At 39.8% G+C, this 20,580-nt stretch overlaps 1 protein-coding gene across 7 annotated transcripts in view; it reads right to left on the reverse strand.

The window, feature by feature from the left end:
* OSBPL9 (oxysterol binding protein like 9) overlaps window positions 1-20,580 on the reverse strand; it is a 180,742-nt gene that overhangs the window by 58,627 nt on the left and 101,535 nt on the right. Inside the window, exon 1 of one of the 7 annotated variants that reach the window (XM_046028130.1) lies at window positions 4,453-4,607. The exons of 5 other annotated variants lie outside the window; for them this stretch is intronic. In XM_046028130.1, coding sequence (XP_045884086.1) covers window positions 4,453-4,479 — 27 coding nt within the window. In that variant the 5' untranslated portion in view covers window positions 4,480-4,607. Of the gene's footprint in view, window positions 1-4,318; window positions 4,608-20,580 lie in introns of those variants that run through there. One more of the 7 variants, XM_046028134.1, reaches the window with a different exon arrangement.

Here is a 20,580-nt window from a genome sequence, read left to right on the forward strand (position 1 = left end):
GGTACTCAAAGGACACTCTAGTTATAGTACATAGCCACTGCTCAAAACACATCAAAACAGAGGACCAAGAGGAATAAATACCCCAAGAGTTCTCTCTTTTCTTCCTTCCATCTTCTGTCACTGCCTCCCATTGGCTAACCCCAACCAGAATCCAAAGGAGAAAGAACTTCAGGTGACATGGCTATAAAGGTTAGCCTCCTGGAGCAAAGAAGGGCAAAGAAGGAATCTGCAGGAAAATGGAGAATAACCAGAAAAGGTATACTCGCAGGCTAAGGGTTAGTATAAGCACAAAGAGGCTAGAAAGCAGAAGGAAGCCAAATGAGGAACGATATCCTCCACAAAAAGACAGTATTTTTCATATCCAGATGCTGACTCTGAAAGGAAATAAAAATTAGTGGCTGAACTGGAAAAACTACTAAGGTTTGGGGAGAGAGGAGAGCAATGGATGGAGAGCAGCAGCAAGGTAGCACCCAGGTTCTCCCTAGAGTCAAAAGAGCAAGAATTACTGGGCTCTAATCCTAGTTATTCTGGTCTCTAACTGTGTGACCTTGGGCAAGTCACTTCTCTGAGACTGTTTTCTCCACTATAAAAATAGATAGAGGTTAGGGGTGCCTGGGTGGCTCAGTTAGTTAAGTGCCTGACTTCAGCTCAGGTCATGATCCTGGAGTCCCAGGATTGAGCCCGTGTCCATGCATAGCAGGGAGTCATCTTCTCTCCTCAACCTCAAATAAATAAATAAAATCTCAAAAAAGAAAAATTGGTAGAGGTTATATTAAACTTTAAGATACTTCCAATTCTAGGAGTCTGTGAAGCCAGTATCTCCAGGTAAATAACCATGTTCCTCAGGTGAGTAAATACCTTAGCACATTTGAAAAACCTGGAATCCCCTCCTTTACTCTAAAAAAAGTAGTAATTTCATTTAAACAAAGACAATAAGAACTTATAGGTTCCAACTGAAGCCAAATCCTGCACAGTAAGACAAAGAATGTTAAAACACAAGCAAACTCTATCATTTAGTGTAACCTTGAAACTGAGTGAGAAATATCAATACAACGAGATTTTAAAATATGTTTTGGAATGCAGAGAATGCAAAGAAACAAACCAAGTAAGCAGGATAACTTGAATGAAATGGCACATTTTGGAAAAAACAAAATTGGGTGCCTGGTAAATACAGCAAAGAAGCGAAGTTCTTAGAGGTATCTCCAGAAATAAATGAATTCCAATGTAAAAGGACAAGTCTGTTTCTGTCTCTGCCTCTCTCTCTCTCTCTCTCTCTCACACACACACACACACACACACACACACACACGCACCCCCAACCATTCCTTCATGACACAAATATTCACTGAATATTTGTTATGTGCCAAGTACTGCCATGGTCTTCAAAGGAACAGCAAATATAATTTCATTACCTAATCTGGAATGAGCTCAAATTTCAGCCCTTCCAAACAACATGCTCTGACTTCCTATGATACTAACTACAGTAGAACTAATTGGTGCTAGTATTCTTTAAACCATATTAGAGATCATAAAGATTGGGGGGGCAGAGAGAGTTTGCCTGGGAATCTACTCACCATTTATAATATTGTTTCTAAGCATTTTCTCCAATCCCATGTCTTAGGTGTGGTAGCAACCATAGAGCTTGGGGCCTTAGGTTTCTTAACTCCACTACAAGTGAGACAAAGGTCTGCACACTAAGTACATCATTAAGTCACAAATTTTCATCATTTAACAAGCATTCAGTGAGTACCTACTATGTGCCAAGCACTGAACTATGGACAAAGGCCCTGGAGATAAAAAGAGGAGTAAAAACCTCTGACCTCTAGAGGTTAGGGTATAATGCAAGAATCGGACACGTGAACAAAAAATCTACAATACAACCTGGTGAAACACTGTCCATAGAGAGATTAACAAAGTGTTACAGTAGCACACAAAGGTCAACAGTAACTCTAAATGGCTCTGCCTGTAGGAAAACATTAAAGAAAAAGTAACATATGAAGTATATGTTAAATTTAGGAAGAACTGGAGGTTTATCACTTGCTAGAATTCTCAGCAACTCTAATTCCAAGCAAGAGGGGAAAGGCTGTGGAAGGACAAAGACCTGAGAGGCTAAGTCATGTTCTACATGATTAAAAGTTCATAGTGCTGGAGTGGAAAGCTTGGGTAGAGCACCTGTAGCTGAGTTCAGACTAAAGACAGATAAATTAGGACCAGGTTGTAAAGGGCCCTGAAGGACCTGATAGGCAGCTGACTTCGGCAAATGGATTCAAAACAGATTGTGAAGCACAGGAATGACTCAGTCTGATTTGATTGGAGATAAAGAGTATAGGTAGGAGTAAGACTAGTTAGAAGGAAAAGTCTAGGTAGAGATGATGAGGCTTGAATTAAACTATTATCACATGGGAAAAAGATAAATCAAAGAGCTATTACTAAGGCAAATTTAACAGATCTGGTGACTAGACATGGAAAATAAGGAAGATGGAAAATAGCTTTCAATGACTAACTGCCAACGTATGGTGGAACTTCAATTACTTTAAAATATTTAGGGAGAGATACTTTGTTTAAATCTTTATTGAAAAATCTTCCTAAATATAATCTGTAGGCTAACCACATAATAGTTATCATTAAAACTGTCTTTTTCTATAGAATCCTCACAAACATCAGTTATCACTCCATACTACAAGGTCTAGATACTGATAAAACTTGATATATCCCAGGGGAGACCCTAGGATTTGCTTTCCAGAATAAAAGCCTGATACTATCTTTCTCAGGCAATAGACTGCAAACCATGTAACTGCTTGATTTCCCAACCAATAAAATATGGCTGGATTGCAATGTTTTTTCCTGGCTGAACCAAACTTAAATTCTCTGTTCATCTTCTTATCATCTGGGGATGTTTGAGTATACTACGATTACTACTATTTTTGCACTAAAAAAATACCACCTAGAACTTAAGAAATATCAAAATATATGTGACCAGCCTAGTATTTATTGAGGGGTACTTCAAGCATAATGCCATCTCTGTCAAAAAATTCAGGGGGCGCCTGGGTGGCTCAGTGGGTTAAGCCGCTGCCTTCAGCTCAGGTCATGATCTCGGGGTCCTGGGATCGAGTCCCACATCGGGCTCTCTGCTCCGCGGAGAGCCTGCTTCCCTTCCTCTCTCTCTGCCTGCCTCTCTTGTGATTTCTCTCTGTCAAATAAATAAATCTTTAAAAAAAAAAAAAAAAAACAAATTCAGTACACTTTGGGAACCAATCTGGTTTCTCTGTGGTAATTCTTTTCATTTAAGTTCTCAGACTGAAAGTCTGATTTTTGGTGGTTTCTATCTTCCCTGAGCTAGGAAAGCTGACATAGTATTTTTCCTTAAGTTGCTTCTGGCTGGGCTGCACAAAAAGGAAAGTTAAAAAAAAAAGCTTTTAAGAAAATGAGAGATGTTGACAATATTCACTAAAGGGCTTTATCACTTAGTTTAATACAGGCAATGTTCTGAAAGATGATTCACAGACAGTGGACTAGACTTTCCAATTTAAATTTCACTACAAAAGCTCTTAGAACTGTGACTACATCCCTAAACATCTCTGCTAAAAACTAGGAGAAATAATTACTTGATTTGTTTTTAATTTTCTGAACACAGCTAAATGCAAACAATTTGACAAGCAAAACCAAGTATTACTTCAAATGAGCAAGAAGTCTTCTGCTTCAATACATTTCTCACTCGTAACAAAAATACTTGTTGCAGTATGAATGCAGAAAAAATGCATGATTCAAACTGGCTTCCTATTCATTATACTCAACTTTCCACAACTGAGCTGTGCTGAGAACCTAAACCTTCCCCTCCAGTTTTTATGAGAACCTCACACTATTCCAAAGTTTTCAATATTTTCTTGCACAAGCTACTAAAGAAGCGTAAAACCACTCCCCCCCCCACACACATACTCACAAATAATAGCACCTATTATTATTACACACAAAAATACTACGCCAGGCTGGAAGAACACAGTGCCAAAAATAAAACAGAAAATGTCTGGCCTGAAACTGCAGACTCTATTAATGGGCAACTGGTCAAAATTAGGCTTTCACATTACGGGAAAGCTTAACTTTTGTGTTTACAGCTTGAGACAGCTTTCGAAAAGGAAAGTGAGTTCCACAAAAATGAAAAAAAGGGGAAGAGATGCCCTCTTCCAGTTTGGTTTGGTGGCGAATGACCTCTCGGTGAAACTGGAGGCCCCTAGCCTCACCCTCCAACCCATCTCGGCTGAAGAAGTGAGAAGAGCTCCCCAACAAGAGAGGGCCTGGGCAGCCACGGCGTCCTACTCACCCCAGAGGGCAGCGGAAAGGAGGCAGGGAGAGCGCGACATTCGCGGCCACAGCCCGGTCGGGCCAGGCAGCAGGGACCCCGGGGACTCAGGGGTGGGGGCCGGCCCCTTTCCCAGACCCTCAGGGTCTACTCACTCCGCAAGTGGCCAGCAAGAAAGCCATTCGCCAAGGCCCCCGCCCTCTGTGCCTCCAAGGGAGGGAGTCGGGGGCCGCTTCCGAGCACCCCTTTTTTCTCCCTCGGGCCGTATACCCCACACTGCAGTCAAGTCGATCCACTCAGGTTCAGCCAGTCCCCCGGGACACCCCCCACCCGCCCCCACACCCTTGCCCCACCCCCCGCCCGGGCCTAGGGACCGCACCGATTGGCTGGCCCTGGCGGCTCCTGGCAAAGAAACCCCTGGCGATTGGCCATAGGTCACCTGCTGTAAAGGAAGGGAGCGATCGACGATTGGCCGTTAGGCCAATTTTGGGTGGAGAAGCGGGAAGGAGTGGGCCACCCTTTGGTGGTGGGGGGCGGGAGCGGCTAGCAGCCGCAGAGGGCCCGGGAAAGCGCAACTTCCCCTGTCCAGAGCCCAACCCCGGCTTCCTCCTCAGGGAGCCCAGGGCTCACCTTGGGGGCAAGGGGCTGGGCACCCAAGCCCGCACCAGGACCTAAGCTTCCTGACCTGCAGCTGCTGCCAGCTGAGCTCACGCCCTCCCAAGGAAACGGAGGTCCAAGCTGAAGGGAGCTCTGCTTGGCTTTAGAACTTCAGCCCCGGGAACTCCCATAACGTGGCAACCGGGGAAGGACTCCTCACAGACGAAAAACTGCTTCACCTACATCCACCGACTTCTAATTCACTGTCCCTAAAATTCTGGCAGCTGTGGAACCAAGTTTCATCTCGATAACTGCTTTTGGTTACTTCCGGAAAGTTGTTTGTGTCGAGTGGGGCGGGTGTGGAGAGGAGGATACTTTCTCAGTAAACAAAAGCATGGGTGCCCTGTTTTATTAATCAGGGAAACTTCGTGGGTCTGCTGTTATGCCACAGCTCCATAAGGCATGTAGGTGGCTTGTGAGGATGCCAAGTCCATATTGGCTTCAAGAAACCAAATGGCATAACTTCAAATTAGATAAAAAAAATTCGGGCTTAGAGGACATTAACAGACTCACCCAAAATGCAGGGAATCACAGACATAAATAATTAACTTACTGCTCTGGAGAACAATCTCCTTTTCATTATCTTAAATATTTTTCTGGTCATTTATACATCTGCAACTCTGATTTCCTAAGCATCTAATTTTTGTAGCTCTATTAACTAACCCCTACAACTAGCATGGTGTGCACTGCACCGAAGCCTCAATAAATGCTTGCTGCACTCTAGGTTAAAGATACCTACAGTTTTATGTAAATTTTTTCAAAATGCCCAAATACCAAATGCACTCTCTTCTTGCCACGTCTGCTCCTCAAAAGCATGGCCTTCCAGTACTGCCTCTGTATCAGTAAATGAAAACCACTACTGTCCACTGTAATATGCAAACCACAAATCTAGCAGTCTATGATGCCTCCCTCATTCCATATTCAGTCCATCTAGTTACATCATTTTCACCTCCTAAATACATTCTCCATTCTGTCCACTTCTCTCTATTATGACCACTCAGTCATAAGGTCTGGGCCTCCTGCAGTAAACTTCCTGAATCCACTCTAGTTCCTCCAATTCATTCTTTTTTTTTTTTTAATTTATTTATTTGACAGAGAGAAATCACAACTAGGCAGAGAGGCAGGCAGAGAGAGAGGAGGAAGCAGGCTCCCCGCGGAGCAGAGAGCCTGATGCGGGGCTTGATCTCAGGACCCTGAGATTATGACCTGAGCCCAAGGCAGAGGCTTTAACCCACTGAGCCACCCAGGCGCCCCCCAATTCATTCTTAACACTAGAGCCACAGTAGTTGGTTTCCAAAGTCAATTTCATTACTCCCTCATCACACCCTACCACAACCAATTAAAGAACTTCAACTGCTTTCCACTGTGCTTAGGATACAATTCAGTCTTTAATAATGGCTTACAAAGTTTAGCCCTACTTATCCTCTAGCTCCATTTTAAACCTTCCACTCCCTCATTTCCTGCACTACACACAATGACCTTTTTTCAAGTTTCTTCAATTTGCTATAGACTTTTCAACCTCAGGGCCTTGGTACAGGCTGTTATTTCTGTCTTTTACACTATTCCTTTGATACCAATCCCCTTCAGTTTACATATTCATCATCTTGTCCATCCCACCTATGTGAATTCTTCCTATCATATATTCTCATGGCTCCTGCAATTCTTTTTTTTTTTTTTAAGATTATTTACTTATTTTAGGGGTGCCTGGGTGGCTCAATGGGTTGAAACCTCTGCCTTCGGCTCAGGTCGTGATCCCAGGGTCCTGGGATCGAGCCCGGCATCGGGTTCTCTGCTCCGCAGGGAGCCTTCTTCCTCCTCTCTCTCTGCCTGCCTCTCTGCCTAGTTGTGATTTCTCTCTGCCAAATAAATAAAATATTAAAAAAAAGATTATTTACTTATTTTAGAGAGAGACAGATAGTGACAGACAGCAAGAGAGCACAAGCAGATGGGAAAGGGAAAAGCAGGCTCCCATGGGGGTGAATCCCAGGACTCTGGGATCTGACCTGACCAGACTGAACTACCCAGGTGCCCCTGCAATTCTCCTTCTTATCCCAGCTATAATTTTATGTATATTTGAGATCTTTAACCTTGTTGAATAATAATTTACATATAATAAAACGTGTTTTAGATGTACAGTTCAATATACTTTGATAAATGTATGCACACATGTAATCACCACAATTAAGACATAACATTTCTGTCATCCCCAAATTTCCCTAATGGCCCTCCAGCAGTCAATTCCACCAACCACTTCTCTGCTTCCTATCTAACTGCATTATTCTTTTACTAATGTTTATCACTAGACTGTAAACTTAATGAGGCAAGGATCTGATTTTGTTCAGCATTATATCCTTAGTATTTAGCCACATGCCTGGTACATAACAGTGCTCAATAATGGATTTCCTACAGTAACAGGTTCTGAAAATAAACATCAACTATGTGATAAATATCAATTAAATCATAAACAATGATGTAGAAAAATACATTAATTTTGCCAAATGGACAAGGTCAATGTCTAACAACTTCCACTAATATCTTTTAAAGTTTTCCTTTAATATCTGCATTTCTAGCAGTTAATTTTGTGCCTGAGCTGTCCAAAGGATGTAATTCAATATTGGCTGATCCAGCTGTTCTCCAGGCCAGGGGAAAAAAGGCCTACATCTCTAATTCTGTCTATATAATATACTGTTTGAATCCATAAAAGACATACCATTCTTGCTCCCCAACTAGAGAGAGAGAGACCCATGAGGAGTCATCAGTGACTTCGTATTTAACAGTGCTTACCAAAGAATCTTTTTTTTTTAAGTGTCCTCCTCATCACCTATCATTATCATCATCATCATCATCATGAGTCAGCAGTTTCAAAATCTAATGCACTGTCATTTTTGACAGAATAGTGTAAATAGTAAAGTTCTAATAAAATTTTAGCAGACCCAATTATCATTAGTTTTTCTTTTATTAATAGGCTTAAGTGTTAAGATTAGGGGTGATGGCCAATAGCCAAACGATGGAAAGAACCTAGATGTCCATCAACAGATGAATGGATAAAGAAGATGGGGGTGTGTGTGTGTGTGTGTGTGTGTGTGTGTGTGTGTGTACACACACATACATACATACTAACTCAATGGAATACTCTGCAGCCATCAAAAAACCCCAGATCTTGCCATTTGCAATGATGTGGATGGAACTAGAGGGTATTATGCTAAGCAAAATAAGTCAATCAGAAAGAGACAATTATCATATGATCTCTCTGATATGAGGAATCTGAGAGGCAGGGCAGTGGGTCGTAGGGGGCAGGGAGGGAAAAAAATGAAACAAGATGGGATTGAGAGGGAGACAAACCATAAGAGACTCTTAATCTCAGGAAACAAACTGAGGGTTGCTGGGGGGGTTGGAAGGGAGGGATAGGGTGGCTGGGTTATGGACACTGGGGAGGGTATGTGCTATGGTGAGTGCTGTGACTTGTGTAAGACTGATGATTCACAGACCTGTACCCCTGAAGCAAATAATACTTTATGTGTTAATAAAGAAAAAGATTAGGGATGATGACAATAGTGTATTATTTATGATGGTCTCTTAATACAACTGAGTCTTCCTCAACTGCATATATAAAATTCTAGGTTCTAGTTACCATTTAAAGAGGTCACAGCTATCACCAAGAGAGCATGGTACTGGCATAAAAACAGACACATAGACCAGCGGAACAGAATAGAGAGCCCAGATATGGACCCTCAAATCCATGGTCAAACAATCTTCGACAAAACAGGAAAAGATATACAGTGGAAAAAAGACAGTATCTTCAATAAATGGTGCTGGGAAAACTGGACAGCTATATGTAGAAGAATGAAACTCAACCACTCTCTTACACTGTACACAAAGATAAACTCGAAATGGATAAAAGACCTCAACGTGAGACAGGAATCCATCAGAATCCTAGAGGAGAACATAGGCAGTAACCTCTTCAATATCAGCCACAGCAACTTCTTTCAAGATATGTCTCCAAAGGGGCGCCTGGGTGGCTCAGTGGGTAGGCCGCTGCCTTCGGCTCGGGTCATGATCTCAGGGTCCTGGGATCGAGTCCCGCATCGGGCTCTCTGCTCAGCGGCGAGCCTGCTTCCCTCTCTCTCTCTCTGCCTGCCTCTCTGTCTACTTGTGATCTCTCTCTGTCAAATAAATAAAAAAAAAATAAATAAATAAATAAATAAATAAAATATTAAAAAAAAAAAAAAGATATGTCTCCAAAGGCAAAGGAAACAAAAGCGAAAATGAACTTTACGGACTTCATCAAGATCAAAAGCTTCTGCACAGCAAAGGAAACAGTCAACAAAACAAAGAGGCAACCCACGGAATGGGAGAAGATATTTGCAAATGACAGTACAGACAAAAGGTTGATATCCAGGATCTATAAAGAACTCCTTAAACTCAACACACACAAAACAGATAATCGTATCAAAAAATGGGCAGAAGATATAAACAGACACTTCTCCAATGAAGACATACAAATGGCTATCAGACACATGAAAAAATGCTCATCATCACGAGCCATCAGGGAGATTCAAATTAAAACCACACTGAGATATCACCTTACACCAGTTAGAATGGCCAAAATTAGCAAGACAGGAAACAAAGTGTGTTGGAGAGGATGTGGAGAAAGGGGAACCCTCTTCCACTGTTGGTGGGAATGCAAATTGGTACAGCCACTTTGGAGAACAGTGTGGAGATTCCTCAAGAAATTAAAAACAGAGCTTCCCTATGACCCTGCAATTGCACTACTGGGTATTTACCCCAAAGATACAGATGTAGTGAAAACAAGGGCCATCTGTACCTAATGTTTATAGCAGCAATGGCCACGGTGGCCCAACTGTGGAAAGAACCAAGATGCCCTTCAACGGACGAATGGATAAGGAAGATGTGGTACATATACACAATGGAGTATTATGCCTCCATCAGAAAGGATGAATACCCAACTTCTGTAGCAACGTGGAACTGGAACTGGAAGAGATTATGCTGAGTGAAATAAGTCAAGCAGAGAGAGTCAAGTATCATATGGTTTCACTTATTTGTGGAGCATAACAAATAACATGGAGGACATGGGGAGATGGAGAGGAGAAGGGAGTTGAGGGAAATTGGAAGGGGAGATGAGCCATGAGAGACTATGGACTCTGAAAAACAACCTGAGGGTTTTGAAGGGGCAGAGGGTGGGAGGTTGGGGAACCAAGTGGAGGGTAATAGGGAGGGCACGTATTGCATGGGGCACCGGGTGTGGTGCAAAAACAATTAATACTGTTACGCTGAAAAGAAATTTTTAAAAAAGTGAAAAAAAAAAAAAAAGAGGTCACAGCTAAAGTCCAAAGTTTACCTTTTCACAGTTTCATGCAGAGATAACTATTTGTTACAGACATGTAGTTCTCATTTTCCTAATTCTTGTATAATGTTAGTATGCATAAAGATGTAGCATTTATTTTTTTTTTTAAAGATCTTATTTATTTGACATGGAGAGAGAGATCACAAGTAGGTGGAGAGGCAGGCAGAGAGAGAGAGAGGAGGAAGCAGGCTCCCAACTGAGCAGAGAGCCCGACGTTGGGCTCAATCCCAGGTCCCTGGGATCATGACCCGAGCCGAAGGCAGAGGCTTTATCCCACTGAGCCACCCAGGCACCCCAAGATGTAGCATTTAATATGAAAAATAACTACATACTACGAGGCAACTTTACCCAATTTATCCCAAGAAATTATAGGACTTTTAAGCAAATTTGGCAACTTGAACAATAAGCTACTTCAGAAGAAAGTTAAGGGACCAATGTCTTAAACCTGTATATAACAACTTATTTCCAATGTATGTATCAAAAAGAAAATCTTCAATACTTATCTTTGGACTACACAACTAAGGCTATTACATGACTAAATTATATTAGTACTTTTATCTGTTTTTGTTCAAGATAAAGAAGAATACAGTAGGATGATTAAGAAGTACAAAAACAACCTGAGAAAAATGAAAATACTAAGATTCAGGGTGAGGTGTTTTTTTCAACTGGCAAGAACTCAAGCAAAAAATAGGCCACCTTTACCTACAGCTATTAAGATGAAAAAAAATTTTTTAACCAAATGGAATTCGTCCATTACTTTCAAAAATATTATTTCTGCTAGAGAGACCAATAATGTTTACCTATAAATCACATTTTGCTCTAGTGTCACCTCACAGAGACAACAAATACTTTTGGTAGCACAAAAAAGAAGCAATTAAGAGGAAAAATCCATAGTTTCCCTATGAATTTGCTTTGTAACTCTGGCAGAATGACTGGAATGGATAACATTAAAAGACAACTCTTGGAAGGAGGATATGTAGCTCCACTATTTTGTCTGACCAGTACCTGGAAGTCTCAAAACTAAAGTTAGCCAATAAATTTCCACACAGAAACTTAGGCCATATGGAATAAAACCACCACCTGTCCTATGGTAGAAGCAGTCCTTATCATCTCATGATGAAGGTGACCATGTTCCAAAGTTTGTTTTATTTGCAATTCTTAATGCATTATCAAACTGAAGAATTATTTTATTCAAGGTTAGGAACAAACACCCTCTATAAACCTCATAATGGCTATGATAGTGTACTGCCTTGTTCACCAATATATCTGTAGTATCTCCACAACACTGGGATTGATATGTATTAGGTGCTTAATTAGGTCTCTTGAGTGAATGAAATGTCAGGTACTATAGTATAAAATCAGCAGTATAAACAAATAAAAAGGCTGAAAACAGCTAGTCTAGCAAGCAGAACAGAGAAAGCGGAGAGACAGAACGCTGTTGTTTTGATGTATGAGCCTTTTAGTACCATTTAATTTTTAAACTTATACTAGGTACTATTGCCCCAATTTTTACACATAAAATCCAGCACTTAACTTTCTTCTGAAACAATTTGTAGGCTTCATTAAAAACATAATTTTTAAACTTATACTAGGTACTATTGCCCCAATTTTTACACACAAAATCCAGCACTTAACTTTCTTCTGAAACAATTTGTAGGCTTCATTAAAAACGCATGAGTTAAGGGCGCCTGGGTGGCTCAGTGGGTTAAAGCCTCTGCCTTCGGCTCAGGTCATGGTCCCAGCGTCCTGGGATCAAGTCCCGCATCAGGCTCTCTGCTTACCAGGGAGCCTGCTTCCTCCGCTCTCTCTCTCTCTCTCTCTCTGCCTGCTTCTCTGCCTAATTGTGATCTCTGTCTGTCAAATAAATAAATAAAATTTTTTTAAAAATGAGTTAAAAACAACAAAAACAGCACAAGCTGCCAATTTTGGTGGAAGTACATAGCTCCCTGCCATAAGATGGGTGAGATGGCTTTGTATTACATAATTACTCTTCATTTTAAATGCTCCCACTTTTATGCCCTCTACCTTTACAAGAGGAAGTTAACAAATGAGAACTGTGTTTATCTCTAAAGAAAGGGTGTGGGAAACACTATTGTTTTTACTTTATATACTTATGCATAGTTTAAAATTTTTTAGAAGCATAACTTATGTCATTACTTTATCACAGTTTTTTAAAACTCCAATCCTCATTTTCTTTCAATCTTTCCTCTTTCAACCCTCATGATCTTTATTTTCTACTTTATACTACGTCTGTAAAGACAAGGACAACATGTTATTTATTCATAATAATATCCTCTACAACTTGTATACTGCATGGGACACATTAAATACAATTAAGTATTCACCAAATACATAACTTCTTTGTTTACTCCATATGTTCTGAATTGAACATGAACTTTTTTTTTTTAAACTTTATTTTTATACAGAGAAGGCAAGACATGTAAGCTCTAAAAGATGTCCATAAAAACAATTAAGATAAATTTCTGGCAGTTAAAGGAAAACCTTTAGCAGCTATAAAACTGGACCTTTTGTTCTTATTTGTTTCCCAAGAGCTCAAGATAGATGGGCCACCACTAGAACAAAAGAACTGAATAAAAAATGAATCCTAGAATCCTAAGTTCCAACTCAGGAGCCAGAAATTCACCTGCCCTCAGTAATACCAAAGACAATGGTAACAACCCTAAGGGAATTCTCCTTTGTTAAAGGAAACCGAAGTAAATGGCTACTTCTCTATACCATTTTACCTGTGGAAAAAGTGACATAGCTATACTGCAATCATTTTCTTGGGGGTAACAAAGCATTTCAAGAGAGAAAAACAAAACACATTTATTTTTCTACATGACACAAAAATAAAATCTTGAGGTGGCAGGAGAAACAATACAATGGTAAACACTAATCTTCAGTGAAGTAGCTTAATAAATTATACCTTAAATACTAAATTTGTGTTTGTCTAGTAACAGAAATTTGGCAGATACATAATTAACTAAAGGATCTAATTTTGAAAAAAAAAAAAGGGCTTCAAAATGGCTCTATTATTTTTTCAGCTTCAATAATGATTTGCCACCTAAATTCTATCACATTTCCTTTATGAATGATGATGTTTTACTCACAGATTTAGGAGCATTTCTGGTGAGGTTTCTACCAGCCCTCTCTATTTCCCTCAGCCATATTCTTACACAAGGTATCATGTCCCTTCTCTCTAGGGGCTTAAGATCAAAGCCAATGAACAGTGAATGTATAGTAAAAGGCAAAAATCATAAAATTACAAGACAGTAGCAATGAAATTCCAATTTGATAACCACCTAAGATGCAGTCTACAGTGGCCTACATAAACTTATATAGATGAGAACAATTATAGCCCAATTTCTTGGCCCAAACAACTCCTAGAGAAGCCATTTGGTATAAAATTCCTTTGAGTATCAACTAAGTTACAGCATAAAACCAGAAAGTGTAAAGGTCTACATTACTCAATTAGTATGCATCCACATGAAGGTTTTTAAACTGGGATCTGAAAAAATATCTAGCATAATCATCTACATGTTCATACTGATAACCTATAGAAATCTGTGTAACCATACACTGAATCATCTCAGTAACAATCTTAAATCCAAGTGGTACCAAATTATTTCATTGTCCATTTTTGTTTATGATCAAGTTGGCACCAAGTACAACTACCTTGTCACAGAAGAGCCTTGACCATGAAAATGACATAGGTGTGAAATGAAGGTCAAATAACCTCATAGGATGTGATATACAACTGAAGATTTCCCAGTAGTCAGAACAAAGAAAAATGGCAAGATGACAGTCATAATCCACAGTAGTGTACTCATGTCAAACTTAAAAAAAGAATCTATACCCTATATGAGTCTGTACCATTTTCACATTGTAAGTGGTGACCGTTTTTTACAAGGCAATATCATTCAACATGGTAAATAAATGTTAATTTAGATTTTATTGCTTTGTGTTTCATTTGCATTTCACTTGCAATTTTCTTTTGGATGTAAATTTAGTTCTGTATGATTTTAAATCTGAGAAGTTTATACCTAGCTTTGTTTGCCCACATTGAATAACAATGTATATATAATACTGTAAACACTGGAATTCTGGGCTTGCAAGAGTTTTTTTCTAAAATAGGTCCAAGTTTACTGAAGGTTATACAACTCTTTATACATCTGTATGATATCCAGGCAAGCTGCTGTGTTTCACTATACTTTGTATAATATAGGATGATATTGCAAAACCTACACGATGTAGCACCCTATCTTCTTCCAGTGATAAATTCCTTTGCTTGGCAATCTCTCAGCATTTAGTTCATACTAAAGCTTACTAGGACAAATAAAGAATCTGAAAGGTTTGCCTCCATTAATCAGTATCATCAAATATCCACTGAAGACTTCTTACAGGCTAAGAGGAAGGTTAAGATTAAGAAGCTCAAAAACACCTCTTCAAGTAGTGTCCTATTTAGTTGGGTGTAAATATATGAAAAGATAACACCAGCTAACATACAAGTTTAGACTGACTACTGGAAAATCAAGTTCCATAGGAGCTGAAAGGAGAGAGGATTTTAGTTGTCTTCTCCCATTCTCAGACTATCCTAATTGCATTTTTTTTCCATTTTATTTATTTTTTCAGCGTAACAGTATTCATTCTTTTTGCACAACACCCAGTGCTCCATGCAAAACGTGCCCTCCCCATTACCCACCACCTGTTCCCCCAACCTCCCACCCCTGACCCTTCAAAACCCTCAAGTTGCCCCAACCTCCCACCCCTGACCCTTCAAAACCCTCAGGTTGTTTTTCAGAGTCCATAGTCTCTTATGGTTCGCCTCCCCTCCCCAATGTCCATAGCCCGCTCCCCCTCTCCCAATCCCACCTCCCCCCAGCAACCCCCAGTTTATTTTGTGAGATTAAGAGTCATTTATGATTTGTCTCCCTCCCAATCCCATCTTGTTTCATTTATTCTTCTCCTATCCCCCTACCCCCCCATGTTGCTTCTCCATGTCCTCATATCAGGGAGATCATATGATAGTTGTCTTTCTCCGATTGACTTATTTCACTAAGCATGATACGCTCTAGTTCCATCCACGTCGTCGCAAATGGCAAGATTTCATTTCTTTTGATGGCTGCATAGTATTCCATTGTGTATATATACCACATCTTCTTTATCCATTCATCTGTTGATGGACATCTAGGTTCTTTCCATAGTCTGGCTATTGTAGACATTGCTGCTATAAACATTCGGGTACACGTGCCCCTTCGGATCACTATGTTTGTATCTTTAGGGTAAATACCCAGTAGTGCAATTGCTGGGTCATAGGGTAGTTCTATTTTCAACATTTTGAGGAACCTCCATGCTGTTTTCCAGAGTGGTTGCACCAGCTTGCATTCCCACCAACAGTGGAGGAGGGTTCCCCTTTCTCTGCATCCTTGCCAGCATCTCTCATTTCCTGACTTGTTAATTTTAGCCATTCGGACTGGTGTGAGGTGATATCTCATTGTGGTTTTGATTTGTATTTCCCTGATGCCAAGTGACGTGGAGCACTTTTTCATGTGTCTGTTGGCCATCTGGATGTCTTCTTTGCAGAAATGTCTGTTCATGTCCTCTGCCCATTCCTTGATTGGATTGTTTGTTCTTTGGGTGTTGAGTTTGCTAAGTTCCTTATAGATTTTGGATACTAGCCCTTTATCTGATATGTCGTTTGCAAATATCTTCTCCCATTCTGTCAGTTGTCTTTTGGTTTTGTTAACTGTTTCCTTTGCTGTGCAAAAGCTTTTGATCTTGATGAAATCCCAACAGTTCATTTTTGCCCTTGCTTCCCTTGCCTTTGCCGTTGTTCCTAGGAAGATGTTGCTACGGCTGAGGTCGAAGAGGTTGCTGCCTGCATTCTCCTCAAGGATTTTGATGGATTCCTTTCTCACATTGAGGTCCTTCAACCATTTGGAGTCTATTTTCGTGTGTGGTGTAAGGAAGTGGTCCAATTTCATTTTTCTGCATGTGGCTGTCCAATTTTCCCAGCACCATTTATTGAAGAGGCTGTCTTTTTTCCATTGGACATTCTTTCCTGCTTTGTCGAAGATTAGTTGACCATAGAGTTGAGGGTCGATTTCTGGGCTCTCTATTCTGTTCCACTGATCTATGTGTCTGTTTTTGTGCCAGTACCATGCTGTCTTGATGATGACAGCTTTGTAATAGAGCTTGAAGTCCGGAATTGTGATGCCACCAACTTTGGCTTTGTTCTTCAATATTCCTTTGGCTATTCGAGGTCTTTTCTGGTTCCATATAAATTTTAGGATTATTTGTTCCATTTCTTTGAAAAAAATGGATGGTATTTTGATAGGGATTGCATTAAATGTGTAGATTGCTTTAGGTAGCATAGACATTTTCACAATATTTATTCTTCCAATCCAGGAGCATGGAACATTTTTCCATTTTTTTGTGTCTTCCTCAATTTCTTTCATGAGTACTTTATAATTTTCTGTGTATAGATTCTTAGTCTCTTTGGTTAGGTTTATTCCTAGGTATCTTATAGTTTTGGGTACAATTGTAAATGGGATTGACTCCTTAATTTCTCTTTCTTCAGTCTTGTTGTTGGTGTACAGAAATGCAACTGATTTCTGTGCATTGATTTTACATCCTGACACTTTACTGAATTCCTGTACAAGTTCTAGCAGTTTTGGAGTGGAGTCTTTTGGGTTTTCCACATATAGTATCATATCATCTGCAAAGAGTGATAGTTTGACTTCTTCTTTACCAATTTGGATGCCTTTAATTTCTTTTTGTTGTCTGATTGCTGAGGCTAGGACTTCTAGTACTATTTTGAATAGCAGTGGTGATAATGGACATCCCTGCCGTGTTCCTGACCTTAACGGAAAAGCTTTCAGTTTTTCTCCATTGAGAATGATATTTGCGGTAGGTTTTTCATAGATGACTTTGATAATATTGAGGTATGTGCCCTCTATCCCTACACTTTGAAGAGTTTGGATGAGGAAGGGATGCTGTACTTTGTCAAATGCTTTTTCAGCATCTATTGAGAGTATCATATGGTCCTAATTGCATTTTTAAGATACCCATAGAAGGGGCGCCTGGGTAGCTCAATCGATTAAGCATCTGACTCCTAGTTTCAGCTCAGGTCATGATCTCATAGGTCCTGGGATCAAGCCCTACATTAGCTTCTATGCTTAGCATGGAGTCTGCTTTAAAGATTCTCTCCCTCTGCCCCTCTTCCAATGTGTGTGTGCATGCTCTCTCTCAAAAAAATAAATCTTAAGATAGCCACAGAAGAGTGAGAACAGGAAAAGAAAAGAGGAAAGATGGTAGGAAAGGGAAAAGGTACAAGACATGCTCTAGATGGATTTACTGTTAATCAGAATGGAAGGAAGAATGGAACAAATATTTATGACTACCTTCACCATACAATGTGTAATGTGCTAGAAATATTGTAACATCTTAACACAACTACTTGACTGAGGTTTTGTACCTACCTTTAAAGATCAGCTAAGGTTTAAAAGAGGTTTAAAAGAAATTAAGTACTTATTCCACATTAAATATACATCTAATAAGATGGCACAGTCAGGACCCAAGGACTGGGCAGCCTGGCTCTAAAGATTTTCTACTATAATATACTGATTCTTGAACCATATTCAGAAGGTTAGACAGGGCCTGTTGAGCTTGGCATAGGTGCAATGGGAAAAGTACTATCAAAAAAATGTTTTCTCTCTTGCATCATGAAACTTACAATCTCAAGTGGGCAATGAGTTATATAGTAATGTATTATTGTAAGAGATAATGCATGTAAAGTCCATGCAGTTTGTGGCACATAAGAAGTGCTCAAGTATTAGTTGCTACTGTTATTATTATATACCAGAATGCCATATGGGCTACACAGAAGGGGAAATTACAACAGAGGTTAAAGAGGTAAGAGACTACTTTTTATTACAGTGATAAGAATGGGATGAAATGGAGAGGTAATATGTGCACTGGGTCTTGAATGACTGGAATTAATCACACAGAGGCACATTTGAGGACTCAGGATGGTGAGGACTTAGAGTAGCATGAGTAGAAGCATGGAACAAGAAACAGGTAGAACAGGAGGTGGAAAAGGTAGGTTGGCATCAAATCAAAGAGAGCCCAAAATCCCCTAATAAGAAGTTTGACTTCATCCTACAGGCAAATGTAAATCATTAAAGGTTTTTCACTGTTAAAAATGCCCTAAGGTCATTTATTAAAGGTACTCTTTTATAAGATGAAGAGAATAAATTCAGGAAATATTACAAGGGCACCAGAGAGTTAGCAAGATGCAACTTATATGACAGTCAAAGTGAACATCAGAGGAGTATAAGTGATCCTACTAAACACAGAGCACACACACGCGCGTGTGCGCACGCGTTTGACAGTTTAGAAATTACCACCCAAAAGGATTCTCAACTTTCAAACTTCATGGTTCAGAGAATAACACTGTCATTAACAGAAACAGAAAAATGAGAAAAAGAGATGGGTCTGAGGAGGTTAAGACATGATAGGTTCAGTTTTAGCCATGCTGAGATTGAGTTCGTGGGAGCCATCTAACTGGCCAAATCCACAAGGGAAGAGTGTGGACTAAAGCTAAATATGAAAAGATGTATATGTAAAGAAGGGGAGGTGTGGAGGGAAAGAAGAGTCACCTCCGGGGCACCTGGGTGGCTCAGTGGGTTAAAGCCTCTGCCTTTCGCTCGGGTCATGATCCCAGGATCCTGGGATCGAGCCCCGCATCGGGCTCTCTGCTGGGCAGGGAGCCTGCTTCCTCTCTCTCTCTCTCTCTCTCTCCCTACTTGTGATCTCTATCTGTCAAATAAATAAATAAAATCTTAAAAAAAAAAAAAAAAAAAAGAGTCACCTCCACAGAAATTTTGGCCAAATCCATGAAAATGGTGAGGGCTACTGGAGGGAGAGGGACTAAGGTCATAGTCTCAAAGGGAACATCACGCAGTCACAAGTATGGGTGTTGTATTAACTCTGGGAAAGAGTAAGAATGTTTTTCTTTGAAATATGCAAATCAGAAAAATTAAGTATAGGTAAAATCACTAAGAACTACTGAAGTGAGACTTTTTTTTTAAAAGATTTTGTTTATTTATTTGACAGAGAGAGATCACACATAGGCAGAGAGGCTCCCAGCTCAGCAAGGATGTAGGGCTCAATCGAGCAATGTAGGGCTTGATCCCGGGACCCTGGGACCATGACCTGAGCCGAAGGCAGAGGCTTAACCACTGAGCCACCCAGGCGCCCCGAGACCTTTTTCTATAAAGAATGGAGCAGGCTGTATTAGATACTGAAAACTAATTAAAAAAATATTCCACTGTGAGGATTTAATAAAAACCAAGGAGTCAATAAGACTGTTAAATAGTTACAGAAATCCAATTAAAGTTAGACAAAATTTAAATTGTGATACATACAGCCACTCAATATTATGACCTCTAATAGCACTAGAAGCAGAGAAACCAGACAATGGGGGCCTGGGGAATGGAGACCAGAAATGGCAAACAGTACAAAATCCAGTGACAAAAAATTCTAAAGGTGATAGCAAAATCAGTTTGAAGAAGCAAATAAAAGGTCTATACTGGAGGATGACACAGGCAAAGTAGAAAGGTACTAAATGGCCAGGAAAAATGGAGAAGAGGAGCTCAGACCAAAATGAGAAAGAAAGTTCAGAAGTGATAAGAGGGTGAAGATGATAAAACTGTGACCAGAGAGAAAATACCTTTAAATTCAGTATTTTGGAGGTAGTGCAACCCTCAGTAATAACAAAGCCAAAGCAGTACAGTTTAATGGCTGAAGTAGAGATGAAATTCAATGGAAAAGGAAGACATGTAAATGCCCTTCATGCCCATTTGGAAGAATGCTCCATGAGCACTTACCCGCAGTACCTGAATGGAACACTATACATCTCAAAGTACTCAATAAACAGCAATGGAAAAGCAACCTATACATCATCTGTTTCTTTGTTAATTCCTTTAATTATTTCTTCATCTATCAGCTACTGACTCTTCAGAATATGAAGTACTGAGAGTGGAAATAGAGTAGTTTCATTAGTAACAACAGCTACATTTGCCAAGTTCTCACTATAGGTAGGCATGACTTCAACAAATTTGCATTTAACTCATTTAATCATCAAAACAACTCTATAAAGGCAGGTACTTTTATTATCTTCATTTTATAGATGAGGATATGGAAACTCAGACTAAGTTCAATGTAAAGAGTTAAATATAAGTGGTAGCACTGAAATATA

Source organism: Meles meles, chromosome 1 (assembly GCF_922984935.1).
Source record: "Meles meles chromosome 1, mMelMel3.1 paternal haplotype, whole genome shotgun sequence".
NCBI lineage: Eukaryota > Metazoa > Chordata > Mammalia > Carnivora > Mustelidae > Meles > Meles meles.